The sequence below is a fragment of the Choristoneura fumiferana genome, chromosome Z (genome assembly GCF_025370935.1).
Source record: "Choristoneura fumiferana chromosome Z, NRCan_CFum_1, whole genome shotgun sequence".
NCBI classification, from domain to species: domain Eukaryota; kingdom Metazoa; phylum Arthropoda; class Insecta; order Lepidoptera; family Tortricidae; genus Choristoneura; species Choristoneura fumiferana.
In genome coordinates, this window is record NC_133472.1 from 6,690,221 (window position 1) to 6,713,097 (window position 22,877).

Below are 22,877 nucleotides of genomic sequence, written 5' to 3' on the forward strand. Positions count from 1 at the left end.
CTATAATTTATGACATAAAAGTTTTAACGTGTGCAAGTGTTGTAGGTACAAGTCGACGTCATAAATAAGTGATCATTTATGTACCTTGTCGCTTTCAGTCGTTACAACAATTTCGTATGGCTTTCAAACATGACGTTTAAGTGACAAGGTACAAAAGTGATCACTTATTTATGACGTTGACTGTACTAGAGAAAAGTTTCTAGATTTACGCACAGGTCGCGGGTCTCAAGTGACGGTGCACGTCCGCAGTAGGTACATACACTTTCGCTGGGCTTTGTTCGCGAGAAATTTGCGCGAAACGTGTGACGGCGCATCGATCGCGCTGTTTGTAAACATTGCGGGGAGGTTATTAGGGTTATTTGATGGCTTACCTGTATAGCCTGGGCGCTTTCCTTGTCGAGCAGGAACTCCATGGATTTGTGGGGCCGCGGCGCTCGCTGGCCGGGCGGCGCCAGCGCGAGGAGTGAGCGCGCGTGCAGCACGGTGCGCTGCGTGTCCACATCGGTCTCGAGGACCCGCGGGCCGGCGCGGCCGGCGCTGCCGGGCGCCGCGGCGGCCGGTGCGCCACGCCGCCCGCCGGGGGTGCCGCCGGGCGCGACACTCCCTCTTCCTTCAGCGGGATGCGCACATACTGCGGCCCTACCGCCGCGCGCGGTCCTTGCCCCGCGTCTGCCGGCCGCGGCGGACTCGACGCGGCGCGCCCGTTCGCGCCTGCGCGACCCTTCTTCTCCTTGCGCCCCGAGAAACGGAAGTTCGCGAACCGCGAGAGGAATCCCGCGATGCGGCTGCGCGGCGCGCGCGCGTCCGCCATCGCAGCGCGCTCGGAGTGCGGCGCGCGCGGCGCCTCGGCCCCCCACCGTCACCTCCGCGTCCGCCGCGTCGTCGCTCGCGCTCGTGGCCGCGCTCTCGCTCCCCGCCTCCGTGCTCGCGCTCGCCTCGCGCCAGCTCACCTCCGCCACCACCGGCGAGAACGTGACGCCCTTGGAGCCCGAGGACACGGAGCGCACCGGAGGGGCGCCGGCCGGGCTCGCGCTCACCAGCTGCAGCGACGCGCGCAGCTCCTCCGGCGTGTCGCGGCAGCCGGCCGGCGCGCGCGCGCGCAGCTCCGCGTGGAACGCACACGCGCGTCGCCGGCCCGCAGCGGCGTCGAGGTGAAGGCGCCGCGCGGCGCGTCCGGCGATGGCGAGCGCGGCGGCGACGGGGACGCCGACGACGGCTCCATGCGCCGTCGCAGCTCGTCCAACACGTCGTCCCACACGCCCACGAGTCGCGCAGCCTCTTTGCGGTCAGTACGGACAGCTCGCGGTCGTAGTTGCCGGTGTCTTCGAGCGCGCGCTTGGCGGCCTCGTCGAGTCGCCGCGCGGTAGCTTCCATTTCGCGCGCGAATGCGATCTCTGATTCGGTGGTGTCATCGCTGCCGGCGCTGGGGTCGCGCGCGGGCTCGGGTCGGGGCGGCGCGGCGGCGGGGGCGGCGGCTGGCGCGGCGGCGGCGGCGGCGGCTGGCGCGGGCGCCGCGGCCGCCGCGGTAGTCGAGCGCGGTGAGGTCGGCCACGCTGACGGTGAGGCTGTCGGTCACCTCGAAGGCCTGCCGGAAGCGCGCGCGCGAGGTGGCGGCGCGGCGGCGCGGCTCGGCGCACACGTCGAGCTCGGCGGGCAGCGAGACGGCGCGCGCGGCGCGGGCCGGCCGGCGCTCGGCGCCCGGCGACGCGAGGTTGGGCGCGGAGCCGGCGGCGGCGCCGTGCGCTATTTCGGGCGGGCGGCGCGCGAGCGGGGGCGGCCGGCGCGCGCGCTCACTGTAGCCGCTGTCTTCGCTCAGGTTCTCGGCGGAGAGGTGCGCGCGCGGCGCGGGTGGCAGGTGCGCGGGTAGCGGGACGCGGCGGGGGAGTCCAGTGAGTCGGGCGACAGGCTGGGCGAGGCGGGTGCGGCGCAGGAGCGCTCCAGCGACTCGAACTGCGCGAGGCTGGAGGAGCGCGACAGCGAGCCCGTGCTGGCCGGCGAGGCCGCGCGCTCGCGCCGCCGCCGCTTCGCGGGGCACGCCCACTCGCGCTCCGATTCGCTGTCACACTCCGACCCTACGGACAAAAGCCGCTCTTGAGCACTACAGCACGCCGACTCACAAGCTTGCCAGCTCGCCACGGTGTCTTAGTTCACCTTGGCTGTCGCTGCACCGGTTCGCATGCGCGCGGTCTCGAGACACGTCGCCGCGCGGAGGCATCGGCAATGCCAGTGACTCCGCAGCGCGTGCGTCTATGGAACAAAACTTGGAAACAATCCAACTAATGCAGAATTGGGAAACAACTGGTTGTTGCCAAAATAAAATAATAATTATATAGCCAGTAACTATTTTCAATGTAGCCTCAATGTGAGTTTATTGTTTTCTTAAATGGTGCTCCTAAAATAGTACCTAACGCGTTGCGGGCGCTATTTGGGTCTCCTAATCTCATAATCATAACAAAACATAGTTTAAGTTGGCAACTCTAAGCGCCATCTAGTGGTGTAGCTTTAAACCACAGCGTTACGTTGTAAAAGTTTAAGTCTATTGATACAGCTATTCGCCGCTAGAGGGCGCTATAATGTATACGATACCTGCATTACCCCGCACAGGAATAACGGAGTCTGCCTCAGAATCAGACAAGGTGGATACCGATGATCGTTCAGACCGAAGATCATCGCTCGTTTCTTCTACTATTGTCTCAAGATACAATACGTGGGTGCTGCCATTGTCATCTGAAAAGAAATCTACAATTACTTTCTACTCATTGATAGATGGCGCTGTTCGCTAGCAATTAGTATAAACGTCATTCGCGTAATATAAATACAACAATATGGCCAATTTGATATGCACAAAAATTCGCTTTTTTGTATTTCGCAACGGGCATTTAGCAGAGGCGTTTATTGCGATAGGTTTACAGAATAAATCGCGTTGTTAATAGGATTTAAGGTTGATAATAGTACATTGGTAGGTACATTGTCAGTTCACAATAGTGCTTTCTCTTCTTGCTTCATTAGATGACGCAACGCGATACATTACTCAGACATGGAGGCAAAACGTGACAGCGAGAAAAATGCGAGAGCTTTCATAACGAGCTTTAGAAAAGTTTTAGAACTGTTAAGTAACAGATATAGGGTTACTAGAACAAATAATGTCAAGTCGAAATATTGTGTGCTGTATCATCCCATCCTAAACGTCCTCCCAGAATGAGCTTGGGCCGTAGTACCCACGCAGGTCCGGTGCGGATTAGGGACTTCGCACACACACCATTGGAATTGCTTCGCAGGTTTTTTTGTTTGTTTTCCTTCGCTGTAAAGCTCATGGTAAATTTCAAATGTAATTGCGCAAATGAATTTCAGAAAAACAAGAGAAGCAAGCCCGGGTTTGAACCACGGTAATCTGCTTGAGTGGCCACATGTCAAACCATGGTCGCCACTTTGTTATATAGATAGTGCCACAAGAGTTGAAGTGAATGATTACACACACAGCTACAAAAAGAACTGATTGCACAAAAGGAGATTGAATGAGATGAATGAGTAAATGTCAAAATCCTGCTGTCATTACACGCCATGTTGTAGCTGTGTGTAAACATTCACTTAAACTGCAGGGCTACTACGAAACTCGAAGCTCTAAGTTCGTGTCGTGCCGTGCAGTCCCTCTGACACTTATACAAAATTAATACGAAAATATTTTTTTAATACGAGAGCGAGAGTGTAGTATACCCGTAAGTATCATGACTACATGATACACAGCGGTACAAAATTTGGCCCACTCTTCATACAAAATTACCGATTCTGCATACATTTGAGGGCCAGATTTTTTGCCGCTCAGTATATGTAGATTGTCTGTGCACCAACAGTCAGTATTAAACATACTCTTTTAGCGGTAACACGTGTGTTTCATTATTTAGAAGCGAAACTTTTCCCCCACACACTGCAAGAGGAACGGTACGATACGAACTTCGAGTTTTGAGTTTCGTAGTAGCCCTGCTGTCGTGGCACTACCTGTACGATCGCTTTATAATGGCTTGGATGAAATTTGTCAGTCTGCTTATTCCCACGGTACCTAGATAGATACTCTCACGGGATTGGGGTGGCAGATCAGTATTGCAAATTTTAATCGAAGTATTAATAGTGTGTGTGTGGTGTTTTAGTAGTTTCACTGGATCGCGGTGGATGCGAAAAGCACAAGACCGGTCTGAGTGGAGAGCCTTGGGGGAGGCCTATGTCCAGCAGTGGACGTCGTTTCGGCTGACATGATGATGATGAATCGAAGTATTGGTAGTTCAACTAACAATATCATACTTACCTGTACGTATCCTACTAATCCTACTATCCTGAATATTATAAATGTGAAAGTTTGTATACGGAAATTCGTCGAAGAACTAAAGTCACTGACATAGCTGGAAAAATATGCAAATTGAAGTGGCAATGGCAGCCACATCGCTCGAAGAACAGATAACCGTTGGGGAGAAAAGTCCTCGAGTGGCGACCACGAACCGGAAGACGAAGCGTTGGCAGGCCTCCCACCAGGTGGACTGACGACATCGTGAGAGTGGCGGGAAACCGGTGGATGCAAGTGCAAGTTGTCGTTCATTGTGGCGTTTCTAAGGGGAAGGCTTTGTCCAGCAGTGGACGTCTTCGGGCTGATGATAATGATGATGATGATGAAAGTTTGTGAGTGAGTGAGTGAGTGAGTGAGTGAGTATGTTTGTTACTTCATCACGCTGAAACGGCTGGACCGATTTGGATGAAAATTGGTAAAAAGTTAGTTTATAACCTGGATTAAAACATGGGATACTTTTTATCCCGATATTCCCACGGGATAGCGATAAAATCTCGAACTAATAACCGCTGGGCTTAGAGTCATGAAATTTGGTATGCAGATAGCTGGATATCTGGAATAACACATTATGCTACTTTTTATCCCGAGGTTCCCACGGGATAGGGATAAAATCTCGAACTAATAACCGCTGGGCTTAGAGTCATGAAATTTGGTACGTATGTAGCTGGACATCTGGAATAACACATAGGCTACTTTTTATCCCGATATTCCCACGGGATAGGGATAAAATCACGAAATAACAACCGCTGGGTGTAGAGTCATGAAATTTGGCATGGTTGTTATAGTATAACGTCAATGAACACCACGATGTAATTTTAGGAAATTCCCACGAGAATTTAATAAAATTCCGGAATTTCAATTCAACTGCTGTATCTAGAGATTTACGCGTACGAAGCCGCGGGTAAACGCTAGTATTGTATAAGATCTTAGTCATGCTATGTAATTTAATACATCACTTAAGTAGTAGCTATGTGCATAGTAGGTATATGTATGTAAAATGGAACTTTTTCGTAATAAGTGTCGCCGCGTCGCACGTTCGTTTGTTTTTTAGCATGCACAAGATTTTAACTTGCACTGTCCGTAAAAAGGTAAAATTGTCTTGAAAGCTTGCAAATTTAATTTCACGCACTTCTTTAGATTGGTTAGAAATTTTACTTGAAATTAAGTCAAAGTCAAGTCCAAGTCAAAGTCAAAATAATTTCGAGTTTCTTGGACAACTGAAAGTAACCTATAGGTTTTGATTCCCCGGCAATTTGTATAGAAACACATTTTTAACGACTATACTTTTTTATTGCGTTGGCTTAGAAGTTAGATTTTCTCATTACTTCAAGAAGTAGTAAACTTGAGTAGGTATCTGATATTCATTTCAGCTTGATAGGTACCTAGGGTTGCCATCCGTTCCGTATATACGGGACTGTCGCCATAATTGATCATCTTGTCCCGTATATACATGTCCCGTATTTGCCCCGTATTTCGACAAAATGGAGCGGCCTTATACCTACTAAGCAGTAATAATTAGATATTTAATTGTGAACTAATTTTTTAATAAAAATGTTGATTTAATAAATTTGCACTTATTTATCATTTATTTCATACTTTTGATAGCACACTATGCTTGAGATCAGAGGGTATTTGTTAGGAAACACATTGTTTGTCTCTAGCTACTTATGGTATAGTTGGAAAGCCGCGTATCTTTATCCGCGTTACATATGTTATTTACGAGTTTTCGGCATTAAGAGAAATCGTCCCGTATTGGTTCCTAGAAGTTATGGCAACCCTATCGATACATCCACGAGCGCATTAGAAAAAGGGTCTTCAACAGATGGACAATAACGTGATCCCTTAAGCCCAACACACACAGACGAAGGGTGCGGGTCGTGCCGACGGACGTATTTACCCGACCCGCGCCCGCCGTATAATAATATGTGTCGTCTATATACCGCCATGTAAATGTATACGCCAGTCGCGGGCGGCAAGACCCGGACCCGTCGTCTGTGCGTATTGGGCTTTATAGTTCTGTTTTTGCACACCGCACCAACGCACCGAACCGCTAAAACACGTCGAATCCAACTTAAAAAACGTTTAATATTATATCTTTATACACATACACGGCAGGACTAATAACAGTCTAGAAAGTTGAAAGTTGTGTTAATCGGAACGGATCGATTCGACTTCAATCGACTACAACTTTGCTTTGAGCGCGACTTGAAATATATACGAGTTGGGTAACCATGACAGCATTAAAAAGCAGGACATTTATATCAATAAAAATGGATGACCAAGTAAACTGTATAAACACTCATCAATCATTGAACAGAAACAACTACTTATTTATTTATACCACGTCGGTGGAAAACAGGCATGGGGCCGCCTGATGTTAAGCAACCCGAAGTATCACTCGCGCGTTGCCGAACCTGCATAAACTTTGCTCAAGGTCGCGATCTTATGATAGCTACGTTTATGCATACCAGATGTTAGACTACAACATCACTGTAGCATGGTGAACTTGTGTTCCTTGAGTTCTAAACGCGTCACAGTGTGGTGGTGGTGATAGATGAGTTTGTGTGATTTGTGTGTGTTCTTACAGTGTGGAGGTGGAGGAACTGCATGAACACACACTTCTTGCATAAACGTAGCTATCATACTCGTAAGGTCATGGGTGGTGAAAGCAATTGTTTCAGTTCATTGATATGGACCTCTGCAAAGTAACGCCTGATTCAATAAATCACCAATCGTGGTCAAATTCTACGTAGAAATAAATTAAATTCTTAAATGTAGGTACTTATAGCTCCACTGAACTATCAATGATTCTGCCAATGTTGAGGTTGGAAAAGGCACTATCGGTAACCCGTTGTTCGGTGTAACAGATATGTGTGATGCCGTCTCTGTTGGTTATGTCCGAATAAATTGTAAATATATGTTTTACGCAAATAAAGCTTTACTCATACTTTACTTTACTAAATGTGTTGGTAAACGAAAAACTCAGATTGGCTGGATCAATAGCGATAGTTTTTTTTTTAAATATACTTTGAAGTCCGAGGACGAACAATGTGGAGAGAAAAAATTCCAGTTCGGGCACGTTAGCGGTAAAAGAATTTTTCGCAGACGAACTCGCGATGGGAACGGATAATTTTAGAATAATCCTGGTTTAATTTGTATTTAGTTAGAAATTTTTGTTTCCTTTAAAAATGTACACAAGCTTCTTTGCTAGTACAGTTGAACCATTCGATTCCTGGCCCTCTGTAGAACGTTCTCACAGTATGTGACATAATAAATTCCCTTGCCAGGCAATCCGATGTCACTATGACTTATTCTACGAATAGGATCCACACTGGGTCAGGATTCCGTTGGGTCGATAGTACACGATTATAACAGGTCAATAGAGCCTTACACATGCATCGAAGAATATAACAAACGTGCTTTTTGTTCACGTCGAAAATCAAAGCAAGGACGAAACGCCACGTTTCAGGAAACGTCCGCACAAATCCAGAAAGTTGGTCCGCATACAATAATGCTAATCGATAATTGACAAGATTTCTTTTTTTTAACATCAGTTAATTACTACAGGAAGGGTTTGCCTCCTGAACATGGGAAAATATTTATTATAATTGATTTCTCCATATTGAAAAAATATGTCTGAATTTGCCAACACTACCATAGAATAGATATGTTTCCTTTGGCTTTATCACCAGAAAAAGGAGCTGTCATAATTTTTATTTATTTATTCCTCTTAATGGCGGCCATAAGGCTTGGGCCAATGTCAGTTAAATTAAAGATAAATATATTCTTCTTATTTACGTTGTACGGTGATTGTAGTTTTTGCAACTTGATAGCAAAATTCCAGAAACCACGCGGAGACCACTTGCGCATTAAAAAATGTCAGACACGAGAGCAATATAGAATTTTGTAATCACTGTTCACTGTTAAGGTTAATCGCCGCATAAAACACTATCAAAATTATACTTCAACTAGCCAAAGAAGCAGAAATACCAAAATTAGATATCGTTTACATCCGCCATGTTCGAATGCTACAAATCGAATCCATTACTAAATATATAATCGTCATAATTTTGATATTGTCTCTATGCAACGTCTACGTCAGATTTACGTGATCTTTTTTTTAAGAGACTAGACAAAAGTAATGGATCTATTGTGTCGTAGTTTTGGAGTTATGCCCTTTTAGAATAAGCACGTCTTAAAAAAATTGTAATAAATTAATTAATAGTTGTAGCGAAATTTTAAAAATATCAGCGTTTTTCTCTTTCCAAACAGAATACACATAACGAATCAAATTATAGTCTTAGAAATATGAAATCTTGTCAATTCGAGAGTCTTTGTATTCCCATGTATGTTTTATCAGCCATTTTAAAACGTTGAACTGGTTTGATGGACCTATTAACGAGTTAATTGCAAGCGAAAGTCCACCAGCTAGAATTTTACTCATTGCGCTCAGAGACTTCGATTAATTACCCTAATGTCTACGAGTATTTTTAAGTTTCCGTGCCCGAAGTGTAGGACCCTAATAATGTCGCTGTGATGTCTGTCCCTTTGTCCATCACAGGGCTGTATCTCAAGAACCGGAATAGATCGAGAGCTAAAATTTATATATGTCGGCGGCCGATCGTAAAATCTGCCAGATCACGAAATTCCTAGGCATTTATCGTGAAAAGGCGCCTTTTATAGGCATATCGTGTATACCGCATAATAAATAACACGGGACACGTGAAAGTTTGTGAGTGAGTGAGTATGTTTGTTATTTCTTCACGCTGAAACGGCTGGTCGGATTTGGATGAAATTTGACAAAAAGTTAGTTTATAACCTGGATTAAGACATATGATACTTTTTATCCCGATATTCCGACGGGATAGGGATACAATCTCTAAATAACAACCGCTGGGCTTAGAGTCATGAAATTTAGTATGTAGGTAGCTGGACGTCTGGAATAACACATTATGCTACTATTTATCCCGATGATCCCACGGGATAGGGATAAAATCTCGAACTAATAACCGCTGGGCTTGGAGTCATGAAATTTGGTATGTAGATAGCTGGACATCTGAAATAAAACATAGCCTACTAAATATTCCGATATTCCCACGTGATAGAGATAAAATCTAGAAACAAAAACCTTAGCTCATGGCCGATGGGCAGAGTCACACAATTTGACCTTGATCAATCAGACCACTAGAAGTGAGTCAAAATTCACTTGCAAGATTTTACACGAACATACATACAAACATTGCAAGTTAATAAAGTTTAGTAAAATAGGTCCATTAGATAAAATACTCGTAATTGCATTACCTACTACTATTTGCAAAAAAAGTATAATAACCAACAAAAAGTTGGAAACCCTCAAATATCTCAAAAAAGGGTGAACCGATTTTGATGAAACATGTTTAATAACCATCGCTAGAAACCCTGCTTTCAAATAAAAAAAACCGCATTCAAATCGGTTCACCCGTTTAAGAGCTACGGTGCCACAGACAGACAGACAGACACACATAGCGGTCAAACTTATAACACACCTTTTTTGCGTCAGGGGTTAAAAATAGGTTGTAATGGCAACTCTAAGACGTCTCTGTCTGTTTTAGCGCGCTGTCTAGGCGCTGTCAGTGTAACGCACAGTCGACTGTGATGACAAGCCGCGTAAATAATAGAGGGGTGTGAGGGGGTCGCGGGGTACAAACGCTCTGTTTTCGATACGGTATTTGACAACTCCTGATATTGCCATATCTTAATATTATTATGAAAATACAGATAGTGTTTAGCGAAGAGAAAATTTAAATCGGTTGGAAATTGGATTTATAGATTTTTTGAAAAATCTATATCCTTGTCTCTTTCTCAAACGCTTTTCTCTATGCAGCAAGTATGGCGGTACTGGCGTGTGACGTTACATGCCAGTACGTCTTTCTCTGTCTAATCTTGAATTTCAAACCTTTATAACTTTGTTATTTGTAAAGGTAGCTTAAAAATTGTTTTTATATTCGATAACAGGCATTGTGCAGTTTTAATTTATAAAACGTATACAAAATAGTCAAATACCGTATTCACTGTTTACGTAGCGATGCGTCACCAACAACGATTTAATTTTCGGTATTTTAATTTCCACGGTAATTTTTAAAAATACCGATTTCAATTCAGCTGCTCAACCTAATGATTTACATACGTGTGCGAAGACGCGTGTAAACACTAGTTATTAACATTTCTAAGTACATGTCCCGTGATGCGAGATTGTGAAAGTAACTTGAAATGCCACAGTATAACTACGCCCTCAATCGGCTGGCATTAACGGCGGGTTCAATGCCGGCGTTACACGACTCGCTGAGGTCGTTCACTGTCTACTACGGCTTACCAACAACTTTAAATTCGGTAAAGAAATTGTTGTTTCTCCTACAGACCTAAAGATCGTATCGCGGTGTCCCGCTCGCTCTAACAGTATTTAATAAAGGAGTAAGATGGACGGTATGGTTCAAGATTCAAATTTCAGAGTGGCCTCCAGGTGGTTAACGATATTGATAAATATACCGCACGAAATTGTGTTTAAAAGTAAGTGATATTAGGTATATATTTGTAGAGGTACTTAGATAGTTATTAGCGAGTAGCAAATATAGCGCATTTTTGAAAAGCGATAATTGTCGCTACTGCTTCCAGAGGTTTTGTCATGCCGAAGTGACGTCGAAGAAAAGGATAGGCATATGCCTTTCGAAACAGGAGCAGAAAAGACAAAGCATGCGGATGTGTGTAGCCATGTTTTTCGGTTGTTTAAAGGCATTTTTTTGTTGTTACCTTTGTGCTACTGATGTCATATTGACAATTCCATTCATCTGCTCTGCCAAAGAAATCATCATTCACACAGCCGTATTAATGAACACCGTTCCATTTACTCCCCAAACTACCCTATTGTGACGTCATTGCCACAAAAATCCGGGGTCTACTCATATTTATATCGATAGTTAACTTACATTGTTAACATCGAATGACAGGTATGACAGTTAGGTATTTAATGTAGGGTAACCACACTTCGGGACCTTCATTATTTGTTTTATTAGAAAATTAGCGATCCTTAAATAAATACAGCTAATTTTAGCAACAGGATTAATGTAGTATAAGTACTATTTAGTATTAACTGAATCACAGTAAAGTGTTTTGTATTACCAATTTGAAGTTACCCTGTATTTATTTATTTAGACAGAACGAAGCAGCAGGCGGTATAGAATCTTACTGAGCACACGCGGCGCACGCTTGACTTTTTTATGACCAAAGTCACAGAGCATGTGACCTTGGCATGAGTCAGGCACTGTTTACTCTGATAACGTTATCGCCACCAATGTCAAGGGAAGTCAAGAAACATTAATGCTGCATTGAATCTTATCCTATATCCAGCGGCGTCTTTAGCCCATGTATCAAGCATGTATCATGTAGCGCCCGTGTGCAATTATTACTTTAGCGCCATCTAGGAAGCGCGTGGTCAAAATGGAATAGGTACGTAAAGTGCCGCGGCCGGCGCCCCTAAGACCGCACACCCTGCACTATAGGTAAAGACGCCTCTGCCTATTTCTAGCAAAAAACATGCTATAGTAATTAAGTTAGGTAACCTGTACCTGTAGAATAGGGTGGAGCGAATTTTCTTTTTTTGGATTTTGAATACTGAATAGTGCTAAAAAGTTGCGACTTGTTCAAAGGTTCGTGAGAAAAATAAAAATATTCAAACACACTTTGAGCCCAATGTCATTCAAAGATTTGAAAAAACTGTTATGTTAAATTCTTCACGGCACTTACGGCCTTTTATTGAAAGCGCAGTTTTTCGGCAATAACTCAAAAACGGTTCATCCGATCATGTTGAAACCAATGTTCGTTGAAAGCATTTATTAAGCGATTATTTCCGGAAATCTTCACTTAAGGCGACCCCCCCCGCGCCTTTAAATATTTATTTTTGTAATTTAACTACAAAACTAAATAGCGGCTATTATAAGACATCCGTACTCCAAATTTCATTGATTACATCTTGTAGTTCTCGAGTAAAATGCCTGTGACCTACGGACGGACGGACTTGACGAAACTATAAGGGTTCCGTTTTTGCCATTTTAGCTCCGGAACCCTAAAAAGTAGACACTTCAATGGAAAGATAAAAGGACTGCCGATTTTAAATTTACTAAAACCGTGTTGTACAACATACATAAATAACCACACCCGATATCAAAATCAAGTGCTGCGAGGCTAATTCAAAATTCTAAAATCGAATTTCGTGTCGTTCCATCCCTCTGACACTTATACTATTTAATACGAGTGATTGGGACTGTACGACACGACACGAACTTCGATTTTCGAATTTCGAAGTAGCGCAGTTACACAATTGACAATCAAGCGTTGTCCTGCCCCGTTACTTTACACGTATACTACAAACAGACTAGACTGCCCAACATTCGAAACATCACATTTGCCACACCTTATATCCACTGCATAAGAGCTATTTAGCGAACATAAGCCGAGTAAATGTTGCACTTAAAACACGGATGAGCGAACAAGGTATACAGGGTGTGAGGTTTTAAATGCGTTTGATTCTACTCACATAACTGAGCTAGGTATTTTTATTGTGGAACTTTAAAAAAAAGTACATTTTTTTTTTCAAAGTTTTTGTTTTTATTTTGAGAGGGATGCAGCCCATGAGTACCAACTACTCAAGGAGAGTCTTTGGTCCGTTGCCGGCCTTTTAAGAAAATAAATGTAATTTTCAATGTATGCGATACAAAAAAGCAAAATTGACAGCACATTGATAAACTGATAAATGTACTGTCAATGTCAGATAAAGAGATGTCAAATAATTTAAAGACCCCCGTCCGTACTAAGGTACGTACCATGAGACAGCGATACCGCCATGTCCGATACGCTGATTTACCCTTTAATTGGCAGTGTGCACCAAAATTCACCTGATTCAAGACTACCTTTTCTTTTATACATACATACATATAATCACGCCTCTTTCCCGGAGGGGTAGGCAGAGACCACTTCTTTCCACTTGCTACGATCCTTACATACTTGTTTCGCTTCGTCCAGTTTCATTATTCCCTTCATACATGCTCTTCGGTTTAGGGTACCCTTGACCTGGCCTTTTTTCAAGACGTCCCTGATTTGGTCTCGAAACGTCCACCTAGGTCTACCCCTTCCAACACTTTCATTCACACTCGTCTCATACACTTTTTTCGTCAATCGTTCTTCATTCATTCTCTCGACATGGCCAAACCATCTCAGCATACCTTTCTCAATTTTTATCACTACATCTTCTTTCAGACCACAACGTTTCCTTATCTCACTATTTCTTATCCTGTCACTCAGTTTAACTCCTATCATACTTCTTAACGCTCTCATCACAACTGCATTTATTCTGCTTTCATGTTTCTTCTGCCACACCCATTTTTTATAATAGAATTTTTTGGAGAAGAAGGTAACAACGAGGATTGAATCATGAACTTCACTCAATTTTATCAATTTACGGGTTAACAATAAACTTTGACGATCAATAAATCATCTAAATTCAAGTTATTAAAAAAAAGTAGGTAGCTCAGTTATGCGAATAGAATCGAAAAACGAATCATGCATTTAAAGCCCCGTGATCAGAGACACCCTGTATTAGGTGCAAGCGAAGCAGCCATTGGTAACAATGGTAACCCAAGACAGTATAAACGTTAGGTCATATACAGTGCATTTGCACCGACGCAGCGCTTGCGCAGCGAACGGCTCCGCTGAACCAATAGCCACGTTCCACGTAAACCATAGTCTAACCCTTCTCCATTCAATGATTAATTTTATGTGACAGATATCTATGTGATGCCGTCTCTGTTTGTTTTGTCAGAATAGACGGAGACGGTATCACATTTATCTGTCAAATAAAAATGATTCATGGGTGGTGAAATAGGCCCTATACCACAGAATAAGTAATAGTACAAGTACTTATACTCTATTTTTTCTATCATGATTCAAATGACACATGATATTATGTATCTTAGTAAGGCGGTAACTAATTTTTTTTTCCGACAGAGATTATTATAATGCTTGAAAAAATGAACTCCCATTAAAACTTTTTTATACCACCTCGGTGGAAAACAGGCATGCGGCCCACCTGATGTTAAGCAATTACCGCCGCCTAGGAACGCTTGCAACACCCGAAGTATCATTCGCGCGTTGCCGACCCTGCATAAACCTTTTTATACCCCTTTTGAAGACCTCCATGCTGTAACTAAACTGCTGATTGATCGAATATTTTAACTCAAATTCGCTAGCAAATTGTTAAGTTTACTGCGTAGGTAGGCACTTTGTTAGATAAACTTACTTTCTTTAATGAACGCCTTTACGTATACATAAACATGTGAGCAAAAATTTGATCAAAAATATCTGAACACGACTCTATTGTTAAAGGCCTAGAAGCGTGGTCAGATATTTTTGATCAAATTTTGCCTCACAAGTTAATGAACTCCACTGTACATCACCTTCCGGAAGAAAAACTAAGATTTACAACCTCATCATCATCCCAGCCTATATACGTCCCACTGCTGGGCACAGGCCTCCTCTCAGAACAAGAGGGCTTGGGCCATAGTTCCCTCGCGGGCCCAGTGCGGATTGGGAACTTCGCACGCACCATTGAATCGCTTCGCCGCTTGTGCAGGTTTCCTCACGATGCTTTCCTTCACCGTAAAGCTCGTGGTAAATTTCAAATGTAATTCCGCACATGAATTTCGAAAAACTCAGAGGTGCGAGCCGGGGTTCGAACCCACGACCCTCTGCTTGAGAGGCGATAGGTCAAACCACTAGGCCACCACGGCTTATTTAAAACCTAATACATATTATTATACCTGTTTGACAAGTCCGCCCTAGTAATTAATCCAAAAACGCATTCGCTCCAAAACATAATTTCAATTCAACTAATTACGAACCCATCGATATTAATATTATTCGTACGTTGACCCGCTTATCGCGACAAACCCGTTCTGTAGGCGACTCCTATGTTATTAAATACATACTATGCAGACATACAAGCAAATGTTAATTAAGTATCACGGTATATACACATATACAAGGTGAACTTGGAAGTTTGCTAAGAATCGGTTACATTTTATTTTTAATCAGCAGTGAGCGAAATTTCCATGTAATTTTTAGGGTTCCGGAGCCTAAATGGCAAAAACGGAACCCTTATAGTTTCGCCATGTCTGTCTGCCTGTCTGTCTGTCTGTCGGTCTGTCTGTCCGTCCTTCCGCGGCTTTGCTCAGGGACTATCAATCTATGTAATTTTGCACGAATATGTATGTAAACTATGCCGACAAAAAGGTACAATAAAAATTTCAAAAATAGACGTAAATTGGGGGTGATTTTTTTTTCTCATCCAAACTTGTAGTGTGAGGTATCGTTGGATAGGTCTTTCAAAATCATTAGGGGCCTACGGGGTTGCTAAAACGACTTTTCGATTCAGTGTTTTGTTCGCAAAATATTCAACTTTAAAGTGCAAATTTTCATTAATATCGAGCCCCCCCCCCTCTAAAATAACAAGAGCATAAAACGAGCCATTTTACCAAAGACGTTCATATAGCCAACCGAGCCGGTACGTCGAGGGGAAAATGGGTTTAATGCTAGAGTTTCACACTGCGTTTCACGTCGATGGCGAGGAAATGAAATAGCAACAGTGGAAACAAGTTCACTTACTATGTACCTTTTATTGTTCAGGCATTACTATTATAATAATAAATTTTTCGTTTTATTGATCTATTTGATTGATTTGATTGACTTTTAGTTTAATACAAACTTCTTTGTATGTGGCTGTTTACATCTGATTGAGGATCAACAAGGATCAGTTTTGTTGACGTATTTATTTGAGATACGAGTTTTTTTTAAAGTTGTGACTATTTATTGTATAGACGTATTAATTGTTTTTTTTGGAGTCTTTTAGTATTTTTTTTCTCCAAAAAACCAATCATTATTTGATTGTTTAGTAGCGACATCTCTTGTCTGGGTGAGCGGTTAGTTCCGAAAGAGTGTGACGTCTGTCGACGAAACATAGATGTCGCTAGTGCTGCTGCTTAAGTAGCATAGTAGTAATAAGCAACCTGAGATATGTATGCATGCACGGATTGCTGAGGACCTGGGTTCGATTCCCAGTGCTGGTCTCTTTTTCTGGTCTTTCTGTGCATCCTGTCTCAGTTTGTATTTTCGATATGTATAGACGTAGTTATCGAAGGTGGTCGATGTAGCATAAAAATTCCGATTGCTTGCATAAATCTCCCTTAGCGTCCAAAGTTCGAGGTGGGCTCAATAAGAGCACCCTGTGGCATGCTAAGCTAAACCACCACTTGCTGAGCGGCCCGTCTGGCAGCTCGCCCTCTCTCCGGTAAGCTGTAAAAGCCGTCTAAGGCTGACAGCAACAGTCCCGGGGTGTTTTTAAAACAAGTGTACTTTTTTTTTTTATAATTATGGTTTTTCCTACTTAGAATCAAGAGCACAATTGATTCCGATAGTTAAAAAAAAAATCACAAAAAAAACGACAGTTTTGTGACGTTTTTTCATACACTCAGTATGGGCGTGACAGAACTGACTTATACAATTTTGTATGAAAAAATTAGATATATTTTGAAAGAAAAGGTACGCTTTATTTTTTAAGAACGACCCCGTCCGAAATTAAAAACGAAGTGCGGGTGAGCAAAGTAAATGGCATTGATCACTTTTTTACAATGTACCGTTTCGAGGAATAGGTTTATTTATTATATCATTAAAAAAAAAAACTAATTGACCGTGTGTATATTTGCAAAATAACGTTTGACCTTTGTTTGACTTTCATCTTAAATAAACGTTATATAACTAAACCGCCTAATTCTAACACTGCCAGGTGACAGAAGGCACGAAGTTTTTTTAAATAATTGTAATGGGCAACGAAAACGCAGTTAATTATTATTATTATGGTTAACTATAATTCCGGTAACTTCTCAACTTAAACCAAAATTCTTCAAATAGGTGTCTTAAATTGGCCTATTTTATGAAAAAAAAAACATTGTTTTCCGAGACCAATGCTAAATGTTTAAATAGTTCATTGGCTGCATATTCCCTATTAAAAATACATTTCAATTGTCACTAACTAGCATTGTATAGCAGTCACACTTGAGCATTAACATTTATTAAACATTTTAAAGCAATTATTGCGAACAATTGCTATGAAAATTAAAAACACTTGTTTCGCGCAGGGTCGTGCTCGTGCTCACGCACAGCGATAAAGTATTAAAAACCGCTTTTAAATTGCTTTAATAGTTAGTGTTCAGACACGGTTTTAGTTAATAGTTCGAGCGGCAAAATATTAGCAGCTTGATCTTGTTTAGGGTTCCGTACCTCAAAAGAGTTGATTTTTATTACAGTTCAGATTTTTTTTATTAAGAATTCACGCTTCACGGATTGACGAAGACCCGGGTCGATTCCCGGCCACAGTATATCTTTTCTAGGTTTTTTTGCAATGTTTTCTATTTACAATACATATATTTAAGTTTGTTTATGTATACACTGTATTTTTTACAAGATTATTTGCTTAGTTCTTTTTTTGTTGACTGTCATTGCATTGTCATTGTCACCCTATTTAATCGTCGGTGTCGGCAGGAGAGTTGAACTGAATGATTTGATAACACACACACAGCTGCATAAAGTACTCATTTCAAAAAAGGTAAGGGATGAACGAATGAGTGAATGAGACCTAAGTACACGATTTTGCATATAGTTTTTTGCCCATTTAATGTTCAATGTTTTTTTCGCTAGCTATTTGTACCGAACCCTAAGTGCATGGAGTCCAATTCACACTTTGCTTGTTTTTTCTTCACAAGAAACAAAAAGTGTCGACAACTCTGTACTCAATCGAGTTGCAAAACTGAAAGTGCTTCGACCGCAATAAATTTCCGAAAGGGCTTTTGTCCAGTGCCATTGCGCTCGCAATTTAGACCTTAAATACATTTCATGAGGTCTTAATTAATTGTAATAACAATACGAAACAAGAGACTTCATAGACGACAGTCGTAAGTTGATCTCATAGCACATACAAGAATTTTGAACTGGGGGTCAAGTTAAAGCGGAAGTCTTTGGACATAATATAACCTATCCCGCGGGAATATCCTTCTTTCCATTTAACATCAAAATTCTCTACATCAAAATTTATTGAAATTGGTTCATCGATTTAATCGGGTAAACTTAACAGACATATTATAAGTGTTATTTTTGATTTTCGTTCGTGCAACAGATCAAAGGAAGTCAATTTCTTCAAAGACACTAGTGGCCTAACCGTTAGGCCACTATAAGTACCACGCGCCGTATAAATCTGCCTAAAAGTTCATTACTTAATATTCAGTTTTGACGCATTTTTGAGATACATTTTTTATGCGACGTCTTTACGTTACTCCCGGATTGTGTTCAAATCGCTTAACGGTATAGGAAATTATTGGAATTATACCTTTATAGTTTTTGTGGTACTAGTCGGGGCAATGAACTTTTAGGCAAAGTTAGGCGGCGGAAGGTATAGTGTCTGCAGAGATTGACTTCCTTGGGAGTTAGGCCCTGACTATCTGTTTAAATGATAAATCAAGAATTAAAAATAAATAATTATGCGCGGTAAACAGTGTTCATGATGCTTTTTTAAGTCAGTAAGGGGCTGTTTCACCACCTATTGATTAATTTTATTTAACGGATAAATGTGATGCCGTCTCCGTCTATACGAATAAAACAAAGGAAAAAATTGCAGTTTTGATGTTTTTTCTAAGGCTGACTCACGCTTGACCAGTTTTGTTGTTTGTTGATATGTGCGGCATATTTATTTCTCTTTTAGCCGGTTAAAGTTCCACGTGACGTCACGGGTCCCCACTCCCGAACTTTGAAGTGCTTCATCTTTGACATTTTTTAACAAAAGAAAAATCGTGTCTAATATTTTTTGATAATCTATGTAACTGACGGACTAGACTGCCCAGCGAAAGCTGTTTTTACGAAACTTTAATCTGGTATCATTTTGAGACTGTCAAAATTTACATAATGTCATACTACCCGGCTTAGATGATTTTGATACTTCTATAAGAAATAAATGAATTATTTTTGTTTAATTTAACCTCCTACTATCCTCAAAATGCAACATGTTATAAGATTATGTTAGAATTAAAATGTTAGAAGATATATTCAGTGCCAATCTGGTGAAAATGGTAAAAAAATTGATGCGTCTGGACTGTACGTAAATGGGCACTGACAAAGGTCATAAATTTACCAAGGGACTCCTAAAGTGCATAATCAACTTTCACACATTATTATATTTTTGATGCAGCTTGAAGAGTCTGTATAATGAAATAACTGGAAAGTTTAATTAATTTCTAAGTATCAACATCATTTAATCAGTGTACAGCAAGTGTTGTCAGTCTTTTTTTTTATTTGCCGGTGTTTCTCGTGGACAGCGTTGGCTGGCCAGAGTCTAGATAGAATAATATTTATTTTAGCCAGGATGTTACCTAATAGGGTCCCACTAAGCATTATGTTGTACTGGGTTTCTTTGGGACCCAACTGTCATTTCTGAATTCGATGTTCAAATGTCATAGTGATAGAACGAATTATTTGTGACTTGTAACTGTGTAAGTATCCTGTTGAATATCACGTGAAACGGGTTCATTAGAATTGGATTCACCTTGGGCCGTTCAGACCGCAACAGCGGTGATTGCTTGCTTTAGGGTACCGCTCGACTGCTTCATGGACCGTTATGCACTCAATTTCAAAAATAGGGGAATCGAATACTCGTATATGTGCTAAATTAAGCCAGCCTGTTACAGTTATAAAATAAATTTAAAAATAAAAAACACTGCCTTAAAAAAAAATTAATAGCTAAAAAAAACAACCTAGAACCGTTTTAGGTAACTTAAACACGTTCACTGTCCCATACAAAATGATTTGATTAAGTCACACGCCCAAGTGTGCTTCCAGCTTGGGAACAGTTTGAAGTTGTGAACCCTAGTGGAGGGACGGACTCCTGAAAAAAGGTTTCATGTCCCCACATTGAGGCACCCGGACACTCGGAGGTGTTAAAGTTCAACAGTCGGGACCCATTCAAAATCATGACCGGCTGAAAAAAAAACAGTGATGCGTCCGGGCCGTTGAACTTTAAGTTACTTGACGGGAGTTCTAGACTACTCTAGACCTGTATTTTCCTTTTATTTTTTAACTGACTTCAAAAAGGAGGAGGTTCTATGTTCCAATGTTTGTATTTTTTTTTCTTAGAACAGTCGGTAGATGTTATTTTGAATTAAGAAAAGTATTCTTAGGACGTCTTGTAGACTTTTTTTAAATCTCGATTTAAGGCTTTAACTGACAGTTTTTGCATGGATCTGACAGGACTTAAGACCACTTAAAGCTAGATTAAAAAGCCTGCAATCGGAATTCAAATTAAATATAAACAGTTACGTCGAAGTACCTACACACGAAGGCTCCGAACTACTTATTATGACTGTATGTACACTTAATACCACCGAATCTGTCTTTGGTGTCCGTGTAACTTGCTTTAGCACACAACACCATCGTGACTTGTAATCATATCAACTGCACGGTATGAATCGAGTCGTTCTGTAACGCCACTCATTGATTAACGAAGTTATCCTTATAACACATGATTGTATCGATTGATACATTCGCTCTGTTCTATTTCAAGGCAACCATAGGCCGTATTGTCTAACGCACCGACGCTCGCGATCGCATTCATCTCTTTCTAGCCTCATACTATAGTGTGGTAGAAAGAAGTGGTGAAAACGATTGTGATTCCGAATCAGTAAGGTCAAAAGCTGATACTGTGGCTGATCAGACCCAAATCCTCAAGCGCCAACTCCTCCTTCATCATCAGCCGGAAGATGTCCTCTGCTGAAAAAATGTTTCCCATAGAACGCCACAATGAACGACAACTCGCCACTTGCATCCATCTTCCCCACAACTCGCACGACGTCAGGCCTGCCAACTCTTCGTGTTTTGTTTCGACCGCTATGTATTATGTGTGTGGGGCAGTTTGCTGATTGGGGACCATTTTGTGACATGTGCATTTCTTTACTCTTGTTTTATTTTTATCTTCTCCATGATTTCACTAAGAAAAATTTCTTTCTTTCTTTGTGTTTCGCGAAGTGAGTGCTGATTCGCTCGATCCAACAGATTAGCCGATAAAGGATCTGACTCTCTTGAATCTTGAGGTCCGGATTTATCTACGGATTTACCCATCTCTTCTTGGCACAGATTGGTCTTCCTATGTGGCAATCTCATTAGGGTTACCCGCCCCATTAGGCTGGGGATTATCCAGCTAGGGTATCGAAAGACACAAACACGGCAGGTTCCTTCCATTAGTACTAAGCCACGAAATACATCTCGCAACGTCGCAACTGCCATAAAAACGGTTTAAATCGAACGCGTCCATTGAAGGATGACGGTTGCAGCGTTCAGGAATTCATCGAGAAATCGTCGTTTGAATAATTTATAGTGTTGTCAGAACTAGAGTTCATACGAATACAAGGAATGACATTTGGAAAGTTAATTTACGACAGGGACATCTATCATTGGCGTAGCGAATTAATTTAGTCGCTTCTGTTTTTCATCGATTATCTAAATATACGTTCCTGACTCGGCTGTTTCTCATGTTGGTACCACATTAACATGCGTCGGTACTTAAATCTTGATCCCGATGGAATGACGGGATAAAAAGATGCCTATGTGTCATTCCCTTAATTCAGCTGTCTACATTCCTCAGTTATCCAAATCCCCAGTGCAGTGTCAGCAAGGCAACTAACTTCAATCCCTTTAAAGCTATGGTGTACGGGTATCATTTATAAGGCATATGCTACATCTTATCATCTTATGCCCGGTTCACATTATCCCAGTAAAACCGATCCAGTAGCATGACACTGCGGTGCTCGATCGATCTTGTGTAAGGCACTTGTCCCACCGCCGACGATGAGCGAGAAGCGAGCAGAGCGAGTAACTAGAAACGAGTGGGCGAGCAGTGAAAAGCGAGTGTTCGAGCACGCCTGGCGATTACTCGCTCCACTCGCTCGAGCCGGGCGGCCGCCAGCCAAGCTAACAGCGCTGAGCGAGTATCGCTGAGCTAGTTTTATAGCTCTTGTCGCTGCGACAAAAGATGTAAGAGCGAGTTCTCGCCGGCAGTGTGAACCGCCAGCGATCAACTATTAATATATATGTCTCTTTTACTCACACAGGATCTTATATCTTTTGTTCGTTTCTTGAGCGAGAAAATAGTCGATAGCCAATCGTTTCCTCGCCGGCGGTGAGACAACTGCCTAACTCGTTTGGATGGAGACCCCGCAATGTATAGCTACTGGCACGACTTTACTGGAATTATGTGAACCGGGCATTAGTCCACTTAAATAGGTACCATTAGGCGTGACTGTGGACAATCGCAAGCCAATCACTTTAAAGAAATAACTTTCCCATTAACCTAACAAAACGCGGCAGGCATGAAGTCAAAGACAATATATTTTTTTTCAATGTAATCTATAACGAGCATTTA

The 22,877-nt window shown here is 42.0% G+C and overlaps 1 protein-coding gene across 1 annotated transcript in view; it reads right to left on the reverse strand.

Moving 5' to 3' along the window:
• LOC141444085 (uncharacterized) overlaps positions 1-22,877 on the reverse strand; it is a 186,546-nt gene that overhangs the window by 129,730 nt on the left and 33,939 nt on the right. The window contains exon 2 of the mRNA XM_074109545.1: positions 2,587-2,727. Coding sequence (XP_073965646.1) covers positions 2,587-2,727 — 141 coding nt within the window. The remainder of the gene's footprint in view (positions 1-2,586; positions 2,728-22,877) is intronic.